At 41.1% G+C, this 13409-nt stretch overlaps 1 protein-coding gene across 1 annotated transcript in view; it reads left to right on the plus strand.

Annotated features, from left to right (window-relative positions):
• The window catches only part of LOC118323933 (transketolase-like), a gene marked incomplete at its 5' end in the record, with an annotated part of 13510 nt that extends 3552 nt beyond the window's left edge, over positions 1–9958 (plus strand). The window contains 10 exon segments of the mRNA XM_035656003.1: positions 1297–1488; positions 2225–2343; positions 3340–3536; positions 3691–3855; positions 4836–4992; positions 5877–6007; positions 6184–6267; positions 6451–6544; positions 6661–6783; positions 9156–9958. Coding sequence (XP_035511896.1) covers positions 1297–1488; positions 2225–2343; positions 3340–3536; positions 3691–3855; positions 4836–4992; positions 5877–6007; positions 6184–6267; positions 6451–6544; positions 6661–6783; positions 9156–9343 — 1450 coding nt within the window.
• Between the last annotated feature and the right edge of the window lie 3451 nt (positions 9959–13409).

A 13409-nucleotide genomic window follows, 5' to 3' on the forward strand; every position in this document is an offset into this window, starting at 1 on the left:
GTGTGTGTGTGTGTGTGGCTGGCAGTTGGACAGGTTTGGGCTCTTTTCAAGTAGAGGTATCACCTTGTCTTGTTCTGTTAATCTCAGGTTGCAAAGACAGGATGAAAGAAGAAACATACACACACATACACACATCCTCCTCACACCTCCTGAGGGATTACTTTACTCCTGTAGCTGAAGCACTGCCTCGACCTGCTGTAGTTTTACTGGATGCCCTTCAGACTACTGTGTGTGTCTGTGTGTGTCAGTAGCATCACATTGGTTTGGCAAAATGTGTAGCAGTTCATCACTACCCACAACTTTTACCTCTGATACCTGCATTTTTGAAACCTCAAAATAAGACTAAGATGACTTTATATTCTACGTGACACGTAGTGATTAGAACATTAGATCTTTATTATACACATGCACATTTACACGTAGAAAAAAAAATATCTAAAGGTCAAGTATGCTATATTTTAATAAAAATGTGTCAGAAGAAATGTTAGTTTCTATACAAACATGTTTATAATGTAATGTTTCTTTTGGAGTGCCATCATCCGATAAGACCCCCAGATATGGAAAAGTGACCTGAAAGCAATTAAAGATAAATATTACTGATTACAAACTTGATAATTATCAGCAAATGATTAGAGAGGAGCCTTACCCTCCTGATCCTGCCGTTCCTTTAGACCAATGTAGGCTCAAACTGCATTATTACTGAACACAAGCTGGCACTTTTTCCATATTTGCTTCAGAGCATCTGTATATATCATTATGAATAGTTTCAGAGGAGGAGTGGATACCTTTTAGAAACTGCAAGGTAGCACTCTCTTTTTATATTTTTTCCCCTCTAGTCTCAAATCTCTCTCTCTTCTCTTCACCTCTGTGGAATTCCTCTCTCCTCTTTCTTCCCTTCCTCCTCTTTTCTTTCTGTGCCATGTGTTTTTTCTTTGCGCTGGGGGTTGGAATGCGTGGTGTAATGCGGCGTGTCTCGGCCTATCTTCCAGCTTTAATGAGAATGTGTCTATTTGACTGGAAAGCTGTCAGGAGTCGTTACGCCATGGGAGCAACAAGTGAGGATGATCAGAGCGCGGCGGGTGGAGTGTGTGTTTGTGTGTCTGTTTGTGTGTGTTTTAGGTGTGAGGGTCAGCTGTCACATTGAGCCCTATAGGAGGCATCAGTGGATGGGAGGATGTGCCAAGAGGGAAAATGCAGCTGATATGGAAAATTACACTTCTCCACTGTCAATTCATCTCTTTCTATCATTTTGTGCACATTTACTTAAAAACATAAAATCTCTCTCTCTGTTTGTAGCTATCGGGTGTTCTGCCTGCTGGGTGATGGAGAGTTGTCCGAGGGCTCGGTGTGGGAGGCCATGGCCTTCGCCTCATACTACCAGTTGGACAACCTGGTGGCCATCTTGGACATCAACCGCCTGGGTCAAAGCGACCCGGCTCCACTCCAGCACCATGTGGAGAAGTACCAGCGACGCTGTGAGGCCTTTGGGTGAGCTCGGGGGGCGGGGGAGTCGGAGGGTGAGAGTGTGCATCCTTTAGATTAGACAATTATTTGAGTTATCAATCTAAAGAAAATTAATCAACAACTTTTATAATCAATTAATTGTTTGTCATTTGTTGAGTAAAAGCGGCAAATATTAACTGGTTCTTGGCTCATAAATTGTATGGATTTGTTCTTGGTTTTATGTAATTCCCCTTTAAATAGTAAAAAACAAGCAATTTTAATCAACTTGTGCTCTTGACTAAATGATTAGTCAGTTCAAATAAGAATCCACAGATGACTCAATTATGGCAATAATCATTAGCTCCAGTTTTATGGTCCTTGTTCATTTATAGTTTATATTTGTGTCAATGATAATGCAGCATAACTTTCTGCACCTTGTAACCCTGAAAACCCAGTGAAACATACTGCAAAAATCAAAGTTGACAAAACATCTGACTGTTTGAAACAGTGTCCAAAGAGTCTATAATATATATATATATGTGAAAATCTTGGGTTGGTGTCAAATCTGGCCTCATCCCTCATCCAACAAGTGCATTGTATGAACTAAAATGCTGATACACTATAAAGTGCTGAAAGATGACTAAAAGATGGTGTTGATTTTAGGGGCATGCAGGAATCCTATTAGGATTATTAAATAAAAGTACCCAGAGTTATATTCACTGAGAATCCATAGCAACACACCAGAACTACGTTTAAAGTTTGATCTCCTTTGTTTTCCCAGCTGGCATGCCATCATTGTGGACGGCCACAGTGTGGAGGAGCTGTGTAAGGTGCTGAGTCAGCCCCGCCACCAGCCACTAGCCATCATCGCCAAGACTATCAAGGGCAAAGGCATCCCAGGTACAACAATCAGTCACACACACAGTCATCCACAGTATGTGAATGAGTATGTGAGGTTGTTGTATAACCCATATAACCCCTATTTTCAAATGGTGATATCCAACTGATGTTTCATAACCACAACATCGGGCATTTATTGCTTCAAAAGCCTGTTTCTAAATGATGACTAGGTAAAACGGTGACAACTGACTGGGAATAATATTTCTGTCAGAAGTTTTCTTAACTGCCCTGGGGACCCACCGTCAGTGCAGAGGGGCCCTATCTCGCTGTAATCCAGACAGCGCTTTAGTGCTTTAGCTGCTGCAGCTCGGTAATCCCTCAGAATGTGTAGGATACACTCACTGCAGCAGCCCATTGTGCTTGTGTTGTGATAACGGTAAGGGGGAGTGTGTGTGACCACGTGTGTTGGTGAGAGAGGAAACACAAAGAAAGGTAAAAAGACAGTTGTTATAACTGCAAGGTGTGTGTGTCTAAGAGAGGAGTATGTCTTTGTATACATAGAACACAGAAATACACAGAAACTGTGAGTTTTGTTATAACCCCGTGGCCTCTTGGTTCTAACCTTTTCACCTTTTGAAGTAGTCCGTTGTGACCCACTGAAGTGGACAATTGTTATGAATGTGACAGCTGGCCAGCGGTTTATTTTATGTGTGTTTGTAATTGCACCTGCATACATGTAGAGGAGATAAGTAAGCAGCATATCAGGAAGAATTTGGTTTGAAGAGCATTTCACACACAGTTTACTTTGATCACACAACAGTCTATGTTTGTTTGGCACCACTTTTATTATTAAGTTTGTTTTTATAACTTCCACTTTATAATAAATTGTTATTATCATGTATTATACTGCACTACAGTAGCAGTTGTATCACTTGTGTTCGTGTGTGTGTGTGTGGTGTGTGTGTGTGTTGTTTGTGTGTGTGTGTGTGTGTGTGTGGTGTTGTGTGTGTGTTGTGTGTGTGTGTGTGTTGTGGTGTGTGTGTGTGTGTCTTTCAGCGGCTGAGGATAAGATGGGCTGGCACGGTAAACCCCTGCCCAAAGACATGGCCGACAGTGTGATCAAAGAGCTGCAGGGCCGCATCATCAGCTGTAACAAGCGCCTCTATCCTGCTCCGCCCAATGAGGATGCATCCCCTGTCAGCCTCCGCAACATCCGCATGCCAAGTGCACCCAGCTACAAATCTGGAGACAAGGTATGATCAGTGGTGGCGGACGAGCTCAGATGTCTTGAAAAATCTCAAAAACTCTCTAAATTGTAGTTAATAGTTAATAATTACATCCAAGCTGGGGTATCAGTATCTGTATTGAATGTAGTTAACTGATTGGTGTTTGTCCCTGTGAAACCAGATTGCTACAAGGAAGGCGTACGGCATGGCTCTGGCCAAGCTTGGCCGTTACAACGAGCACGTAGTGGCTCTGGATGGAGACACCAAGAACTCCACCTTCTCTGAGCTCTTTAAGAACGAACACCCCAACCGCTACGTGGAGTGCTACATCGCAGAGCAGAACATGGTGAGATAGAGATGTTGGCTCTCTCTGTTGGATGACTGGAGATGTTTTGAATCTGTGCCCAAACTGTGAAGCTGTATAGAAGTGAGACGTTACAATTATAGTACAGTGAATAATCAAAAAATACAAAAAATAACTTTCTAAGAATAAAAGGAGACTGAATTATGCTGAATGTTAAACTTAAACTGAAGCTAGTTGAATATAGATTGTAGGTAACTTTTTCTTTGAGCACATCATAGAGGCTATTAAACATCATTTAACTAATAAGTATATAAATTATGACGTTCAGGTTCATGTTGATCCAAAATCAACGCAAAATGAAAGTTCCTTGTTGCTTTAAACAAGACGAAGAGACTACAGCTACTAGCGGCTTTGTGAGATTGTGCTTTGAGCTGAATGCTCATGTCAGCCTGCTGATAATGCTAACAGGCTGATGCTAAGCAGGTTGTTCACCATATGCTCCATCTTAGTTTAGCATGCAAACATGAGCTAATTACCATTAAACACAAATTAGCAGCTGATACCAAAGGGAATGTGATTTAGTTTTAAGAGGTTAAAACACATATAACCTAAAGAACAATTGGCCACAAGCCAAAGCACTTTAGTTTCACAATGAAGTTGTTCTTTATACTACAAGTGTTAATGGAGTAGTAACAACCTCAGACTTTCTTCCCTTCTCCTTCTGTGTTCTTGTGCCAGTAATAGCATTTAGTCATAAACAAACGTTTTAGACAAAATTGAAATTGTAACCTGATGATGCCAATTAAAAGTTATGGGATCGCCACAGTGGTTACAGTTCATTCTGAGACATGAATGTGTGTAGTAAAAAGATACATTAAACTAAAAACCAAAAATGTCAACTTCACTCATCGCTAGAGAAGAATTCAGGGGATCACTGAAGTCAGTAGGATTGCTCCTCTTAATATAGATATCCTCTTGATAAAATTGGACCCTCCTCTCTTTCTCTCTCTTCTCTCCTGCAGGTGAGCGTGGCAATAGGTTGTGCCGTGCGGGATCGTAACGTGGTGTTTGCCAGCACCTTCGCCACATTCTTCAGCCGGGCCTATGACCAGCTCCGCATGGCCGCCATCTCTGAAAGCAACATCAACCTCTGCGGCTCCCACTGTGGTGTCTCCATCGGTCAGTTTCTGACTCCCTTCTCACCAATCATGACCTCAAAGAGCTGACCTTTGACCCTTTCAGTGGTCCCCAATAACATCTTGTTGGTATTATTGTTACTCAGCACATTTATAGGAACAGCAGGTGGCCTTTTGATGATAATGAACATTTTGTTAGCGTATAACATTGTGGAGAGATTTTGTATGCTAGCCTAACCAATATTATACTATTATTATTTCACATACTAACTTAACATTCAAATGATACTATTGGTCTTCCAGATGAAACCAACCCCAGACTCTGTGACTTTTGGCCTGTAGTTTGAAGTAGCCACACTTGTTATGACCTTCACTGTGGACCCACCTTTCCTCTCACTACACCTTTTCCTTCAGTCCACTTTGGCACAATTATGTTTTTGGATTGATTCAGCCCACTGAAGTCTATATCCAAGCTGATTTTTATATGCTGAATAAGCTTTCTTTGGAAGATATTTAATTTTTTGTGTTATCACCTGTTGCTTGCTTCTTTGATTTCACTGCAGTGGGTTGAATCTCTCCTCAGTATGTCGTGGTTTTAATTTTCCTGAATCCTAAACCTTTTTTCCACAAACTTTTCACCTCTTCCGTTATTCTGTTGTCCATCTTCCTCTCCTGGTATCAGCACTCTTCCTCCTCCCCCTCTCTGTCTCTCTGTGTCATGGAGGTGATGACAGAGCGACCTGATTCTCTTTCACCTCCTCCCCTTTCTCCTCCTTCTCCACCTCTGCAGGTACATTGCATGCCCGCCTTTCCAGACTGAATGCATGCCAGTCTTACCAGAATGTATTTTTCCAGTCTACAGCAAACACTTGAGTCTTACTGTACCTGACTTTTGTCTGTTTGATCCTGATATGTGTTTATAATCAGGTGAGGACGGACCCTCTCAGATGGGTCTGGAGGATCTGGCCATGTTTAGAGCCATTCCCACAGCAACTGTCTTCTACCCTAGCGACGGTGTCTCCACTGAGAAAGCTGTGGAGCTTTCCGCCAACACAAAGGTACCCATAGTCACCTGTTGTTATAAGAAATTAAAAAATTAAAAATCAAAAATCCTGAGCAGAAATATTCTAAAGATTTAGAGCAGAGTAAAAGATAAGTTGTACGGGATCCAGTCCCCCACAGTTAGGGTCTTAAAGAGTACAGACTCATCTAGGTCATTACTGGTTTGTTTCAGGGGTTGTGTTTCATCCGAACGAGCCGCCCAGAAAACAACATCATCTACAACTGCAATGAGGACTTCCATGTTGGTCAGGCTAAGGTTTGTACCATCCCATTCCAAGAGGCAGTTTATGACACCACATAATTTACATTTATTCTTTAAACTCTTTGATGCTCTTTGGACTTTTATCCCTCATTATCATTATTAAAAAAAGACTATTCTGATTGTGTGCACATTTCCTAATGAAGCCCACATACACATATATCTTCCCTTCCCACTCAGGTTGTGTATAAAACCAATGACGACCATGTGACCGTGATTGGAGCAGGAGTGACCCTCCACGAGGCTCTGGCTGCTGCTGAACAGCTGAAGAAAGGTACAAAGAAAGAACAGACATTAAACAAATGAAACCAACCTATGTCAGCATAAAAGTATATGTGAACTATCACTTGGACTGAGATGCATCCTCCACCTTCCTCTCTCCTTCCTCAGAAAGAATTAACATCCGCGTGATCGACCCGTTCACCATCAAACCCCTGGACTCCAAGACCATCATCGACAACGCCAGGGCCACCAGAGGACGCATCATCACAGTGGAGGACCATTACTATGAAGGTGAGGAGACGGGACTCACAAATCATGTCCCAAAAAAAAAAAATTTGAAAGGAAAAAAAAACCCAAGTGTGAATTTTTTTTATTTTATTTTTTTTTACGTTATTTTTTTGGCCTTTTGTTGGCTTTATTTTATAGAGACAGCTGTAGAGAGACAGGAAAGGGTGGAGAGAGAGGGGGGGATGACACGGCAGCAAAGGGCTGGCAGGTCGGATTCGAACCCGGGCCGCTGCCAGCAACTCAGTATATGGGTCGCAAGCTCTACCAACTGAGCTAACCGGGCGCCCCCAAATGTGAAATATAATGGAGATTCCCTCCAGACATCTATTAAGACATATACAAATAGTCTGCTTGGAACAATAATGTGTGTGTGGTTTTTTCCCCAAAAAATAAAAATAAAAAGGCATCCTCTTCATCTTCAAAACTGATTTTTAAGTGGAGGGGGGACTTTAAATATTCTTGACCTGCTCATGTGTGGTGCATTACAGCCTATAACATCCAGGGTTCAACCCCGACCTGTCACACATCTGTCTGATCCACTGAATTTTATCATCATGTCCAATTAAAATTAGGTCACATCTGCATGGAGTCCATCGCATTAGCAGGAGAGCTTTAAACAAGCAATAAGGATTATTATGCAGCTGCTTGCGTGTTTGTGCTGTTTGTGTATCAACTCATGAATAGAAATGCCTAGAGCAGCAAAGGACAAAGGTCTGTCTGCAGATAGAGAAGCTCAGATGAGGCTAGACTCTGAGTGAGTGAGGAGAGAGAGGATGAGGATGGGAGGAAAAGGACAGAAGTGCAGTGATGCTTTATGTGGGAGACCATTGAGGTGGAGGTTGTGGATGGGAAGAGAGATGGAGGATATAGAAAAGGTGGAATAAATAACAGTATATAGAGTGGGGAGGAGAAGAGGAGGAGCTGGGAGAGCCTGTCAGTGTTTCTTAATTTCAACTCCAGCCTTTGGGCTCTCGCTGACCTACATACAGTACCGGCATGACAAAAATGAGTGTCCAGAATTTGCTTCCTTTCCTTCTCCCCTCCTTTCTCTCTTCTACTGTGTGCGTGTGTTTGTCGTCCTACATGCAGCTGCTTTACACACATACACACCTATATTCTGATTCACATGAGTAGTTGATTACACGCAAGTGAACTTGTTACAACTCCTGGAAAGCTTGTACACGTTTGTGGAAGCTGCAGATAAGAAGGAAAGCTTTCCAAGAATATTTTTGGTCTTTGTGTGTGTTTGTGTTTGTTGGCAGATGGTGGAAACCAAGTGGTAGCAGGGGACAAGGGGGGGGGAGTGGTGTACAGATGGGTAAATGAATGGATGGCTTTAGATGCATTGAATGCTAACAACATAATCTGTCTTTAATCTTTATTAAAGTTATGATTATGTTGTGGTAGGTACCCAAATATGTGTGAATATGAACAAAAATCCACGGGGTCATTTTTCAGCTACATTCTTACTACTATGCTAAAGTTCACAACAATGCAATGTTTTGACAGTTGATATAAATTGGTGAAGTGCATTAATTTCTTATGACACAAGATCTGAGCTGTTTGAAATACTACGGCCAATTTCAAATCTTAAACCTTCACAAATAGCTAAAATGTGTTATTCCATGGAACTTATCTTTACTGAACTTGGTCCAGAGCCATCACACCACCTTCCATACTTTTTCAGTTTTTATCAGCTGCAAGTAGGTCTTCAATTTCCATTGTGTGTTGGATTTTCAGTATTCAGTATCCAACAACACACACAAAAAACTAAGAAATTCTCATGTACGTGCAGGCATTTTTAAGTATTTATTTTTCCAACATGAACACACAACAAACTCCAAGCATTAAAGCAGAGATACAATTTGCATATAATATGCGATTCGGATACAGAACATGTCTCTCTAATGTACACACCAGCCGCCGGCTAGTTCAACCAAGTGCTGGGAAATTTTATTAGGTAGGACTAAGAACTTATAATTACTTTGTAATTCCTCAGCTTTCATGTTCACTCAGTCACAAATGTTTGAGTGACAGTTTGGAGTGAGAAGTAAAGGGGGGTGAGAGAAGGGGAGGATGGAGGGGGAGGAGAGTCTTCAGGGGGGTGAAAGTGAGGCAGAAGAGAATTGAGAAAGTCTTGGGAGGGTGGCGTCCCTCCTGTCAGCCCACATCACATCGCTGCAGAGCTCAATTGCCCGTGGAGGTGCGAGAGATTTAATATGACAGAAGGGTGGAAATCAAAAGATTAAAGAACAGATGAAAGACTTGAATCTGAATATTTGGAGGAAATCTATTATTAAAAAAATCTTGTGTTTGATTGTGTGAACGGACCCTTTAATCAATAGTCCTGACTGCTCTTTATTCTGATTTCTCAGGTGGTCTGGGTGAGGCAGTGTGCTCGGCGGTAGTGAACGAGACCGGCTTCAACGTCCACCGCTTGGCAGTTTCCCAGGTGCCCCGCAGCGGCAAGCCCCACGAGCTTCTCCGAATCTTTGGCATTGACCGTGACGCCATCACTCAGGCGGTCCGCAAGGTGCTCAGCAGCTCCGCCAACGCCAAGTAAGAACGTTGCAGCAATGGTGGCAGCGGCAACAATATGGTAAAGGACTCCCTGGTTAACTGGTGATCACCATGGAGACAACAAACAAATAAACCACCAAAAAAGGAGGGGAAGCACTTCTGGCCCATTAACGCTCTCCTGCTCACAAAACAATCTGAAGCATTCGTTAGAACAAATTAAAAATGAAAAAAATGAAACGTTTTCTCTCTTTAACTGTCATCAATGTGGTTTTGAGACCCCAGATTTTTACCCCATCAGTTTGTGAGTTCAGTAAACACACCCCTCTCCTTCTCACACACACACACATCCACACCTCCCCTCTCTAACCCCCTTCCTACCTCCCAGAGAAAGTTCTGGTACTGCTGTAGTGTTTCAGTAAAAGCAGTGAACGTGGTTTGGAGTAAAGTGAAGTCTTTTTTTCTATTTTCTGTGGATCCCCTCTCACTACTTCGACGCAGCGCTTCGTACGTCTGCACCCAGTACGACTTTGTAAATCCCACCCCACTAGATCCAGCAGGGTGAGGAAGAACTCTGGTTTGGTCTGTTTAAGCACTGACTGTTTTTAACCCTTTTGACCCTGACTTGGATGGGACTGCTTCACACCAATAAAGGGATGGTTTCTTCACAATATCTGTGTCTGTGGTCTTTCTTGTGGGTTGTGGTTGCATGAAATACGGGTCAGTTGTCACAGTTACATCATCCTATTAGCTGACATCTTGGAAAACAATTAATTTTTTTTTTACTGTTGCATATGTGTTCAGCCAAGGATAATAATGTTCTGCCCCCACCATTATTTTCTTACACTTTTCAAGTATTATTAGCTCTAAGAAGGCTGAAACTTTAGATAAAGATTCTTCATTATTATTCATTTGTTCTAGTGGTGACGACATTTGGACAGAACACCAAAACTATCTCCTCTTGTGTTCCACAAGGTTTTCATCTCATGCCACCAACAGATCAGAAATCACACTTATTCAAAACTTACATACACAACAGGGATACCTCAAAATGGAAAGACCTGTCATCATGCTAACTGTACTTCAGCATGTCACACAGTATAGCACTAGTGTTAGTACATTAGTTATGTTTGCATGTTGACATGCTGATATTAACATATATTGCTTAAGAGCAAGTCTTGCTCCTTTGCCTTTTTCTGATGGTCTGTTTGAACGCAGACTCTTTGGATAGTTTCTTTCAAAAGTCACAGTTCAACAATCCCTCTCCATCACATCCTCTCTGAGCATCCAATTTCAACCAGAGTAGACTGAATCACAGCCACAAACATGATTTCTGGTTTTTAATCCAAACTGAGACATCTGTCCACCAACATCTGACATCCATCTGATGATGGTGGTTTTGAGAGGATATAACTTTGTGTGTCCAGACTGGATTATCAAGAAGTCATTTTGCCTGAGTACTCCAGATCCTCCATATTTTTTGTGGTGGCCCTGACAAACAAAAATGATTATACTATTATGACTAAAATATAATAATTTCTTATTAAAAAATGAACAGGGAGATTTGGTCATGACATCAACAGCATGTTTAAGTTGTTCCCAATTTAACAATTAAAAAAAAATAAAAAAGGAACCAGCTACATGCAGGATAAATAATAAACATTTTGCAGGTTTTCTATCCATGAGCAGTATTACCAACAATCTCTGCCCAACCTTAGGGATAGTCAATCAGCAGAAAATGGCTCATGTTCTTCAGAATTGCATGTGCTCTTATGTAAGCCTGTACTGTTCTATATGTAGAGGTCAGCCTATACAGGCTGCATAGTGTGGTTGTTTGAGTTTAGGTCATAAGTGCCTGGTTGAAGTCTGTAGGATCACACAAGCCCACATCTACCATGTGGTGTGCATATTTAATGTGTGTTAATAATTGAAATGCCTTCTGAAAAATTCACGCAGGCTGCAGCGTGTGTACCAGTAAAATACTGTGTGTGATATTTTGTATACCATTTTTAATTTCTCTGAAAAAATTATTCCCCATTGAGGATAAATGAAGTAAATCTTTAATTCAGATTCAGTCAGACTGCGCTTTGCTAATATTAGCAAAGCCCCAGCATTAACTCAATTTCATGTCAACATATAAATAACAAAGATATTGTAACTGATTCTATACTAAACGGAAAAATTAAAGTTTGACTGTCACTGTACTTTGATTGTAGTTGGGTTAAATCCTTGTATCTCCAAAGTGTTTCACAAAAACAAGTTCAACTTTAGCTTTAACAATATTTTTTGAGCTATTTAGATTTTGAATGCCTTCATAAAGAGATTAGTTCTGAAAATTATTTTAATCAGCAGAAACTAAAAATCAACAAACGTGGAGGTAGAAATATGTCAGCAGTTACATAATGATATAAAATACTCTCGTATCTAGTACTAGCTTTTGTAACTATTATAACTGAAGTAACGGATCAGATTTAGTATCTATCAGATGATACCTTTGTATTATGGGGTTTATTCTCAGGTCAGCAGGCCATCTCTTCATGGAGCTGAGAAATTTGTATAAATCTTTATTAAATGTAGACACTGCACACAAGTTTCACTTAAAACCAGTTGTTTTAAAGTGTTTGTGAATGCGTGTAGATCTAAGGTGGCGCAGAATATCAATAAGGTCCTCCTTGTCCTTGTAACTAACAGTTATCTTCCTGTACTAAACACTGCACTGACTGAACTCCAGCTGGTGAGAAGGACCACAGAAGATTGGATGTGATATTTAGGACGACCTGTGACCTCGCTCCTATAGCGCAGCAGGAGCCTGTCTGGTCTTTGAGGTGGACAGAGTGTGTCAGCTGTTTGTGTGTGTGGAGAGAAAAGTAAAATGGACTGACATATTGTGTGTGTGTGTGTGTGTGCATGTACAGAAGTGTGTTCACATACTGTAGGTGCTGGGAGTGCAGACAGGCTGGGCGTTTCTGTCTGATGGCCGTCTAAGCATATGTCTGCATATCTGTCAATCTGTCATATGGATTCTTCTCCACCAATAACCCACACTCACGTGATCGTACATATGAACACATGCGGAGTGGTTCACACAGCTCCTGTCAAACTGAATTGTTGCTACCTCAGCAAGTGTCAAAATATACATACTATATATGCAAATATGCAAAAAACACACTAAAACATGCTCCCAGCAGCCTGTACACACACACACCACAACCACCCACACCACCACAACTTAAACCTACACACTCCCTCACCATTTATACACAGTACATGCTTCTAATAAGTAAAATGTATACAATGATGGGAGCCTAACATTTCTAGAACGTGTGTGTGTGTACTGTCGCTGTCTTGTCATATGTAGGGCCAGACAGTGCTACAGGGTTCCCCACTTCCTTCCACCTCAATGAGCCCCTGCCCCCTCACACACACACACACACACCACACATGCTAACAGTCACCCTCATGGCCAATTTCTCAGACACAAAGGAATATCAATGTACAGTACATTGTCTCGTGATATAATTTTAAAGGTCAGTTACAAAAGAATACATATATTTTGAGATATATTTGCAGCTGAGACAACGACATTAGAAAAACTCAACGGAACATTTCTTTGACAGGTACAATGTCTCGCTTAGTAAAGAATAATGGTCTTCTTTCCTGCATAGCTAAATACCACAAGAGTTTAGTAAAGAAAAGATTTTGTGATTTTAGGTGAAAATGAAAAATCCTTTAACAAATAAGAGCCCAAAAAGAAACGACAATGATTAAAATAAGTTTGTATATTTTTGTGGTTGAGGAACAGATTGAACCACTTTCAGTGCTCACGAGCCGCTAGCAGTCGCGTTTTAATTGCTAGGGAAGAAGCTTCTCATTCAATGGCTGCTTTAAGACAGTTTTGCACCGAGACGCACAAACACACTTAATCAGTGTTTGCATTAAAGTGTCAGAAGTCCTTTTAGTTACAGGAAATTAAGGAGAAAGTTTAGTATCTTTTTACTCAGTTGTCATTTTTTAAGCAGTGTTGAGTATAATCTCTATATTGGTGTACTCAGTGAACATTGATGGATTCTGAGCTTTAAATCACCCTCGGGAGTGGTTGTTAAAGCTAAATA

This window comes from Morone saxatilis, unplaced genomic scaffold, assembly GCF_004916995.1.
Source record: "Morone saxatilis isolate NCDOM2014 unplaced genomic scaffold, NCSU_SB_2.0 Contig15, whole genome shotgun sequence".
Classification (NCBI taxonomy): domain Eukaryota; kingdom Metazoa; phylum Chordata; class Actinopteri; family Moronidae; genus Morone; species Morone saxatilis.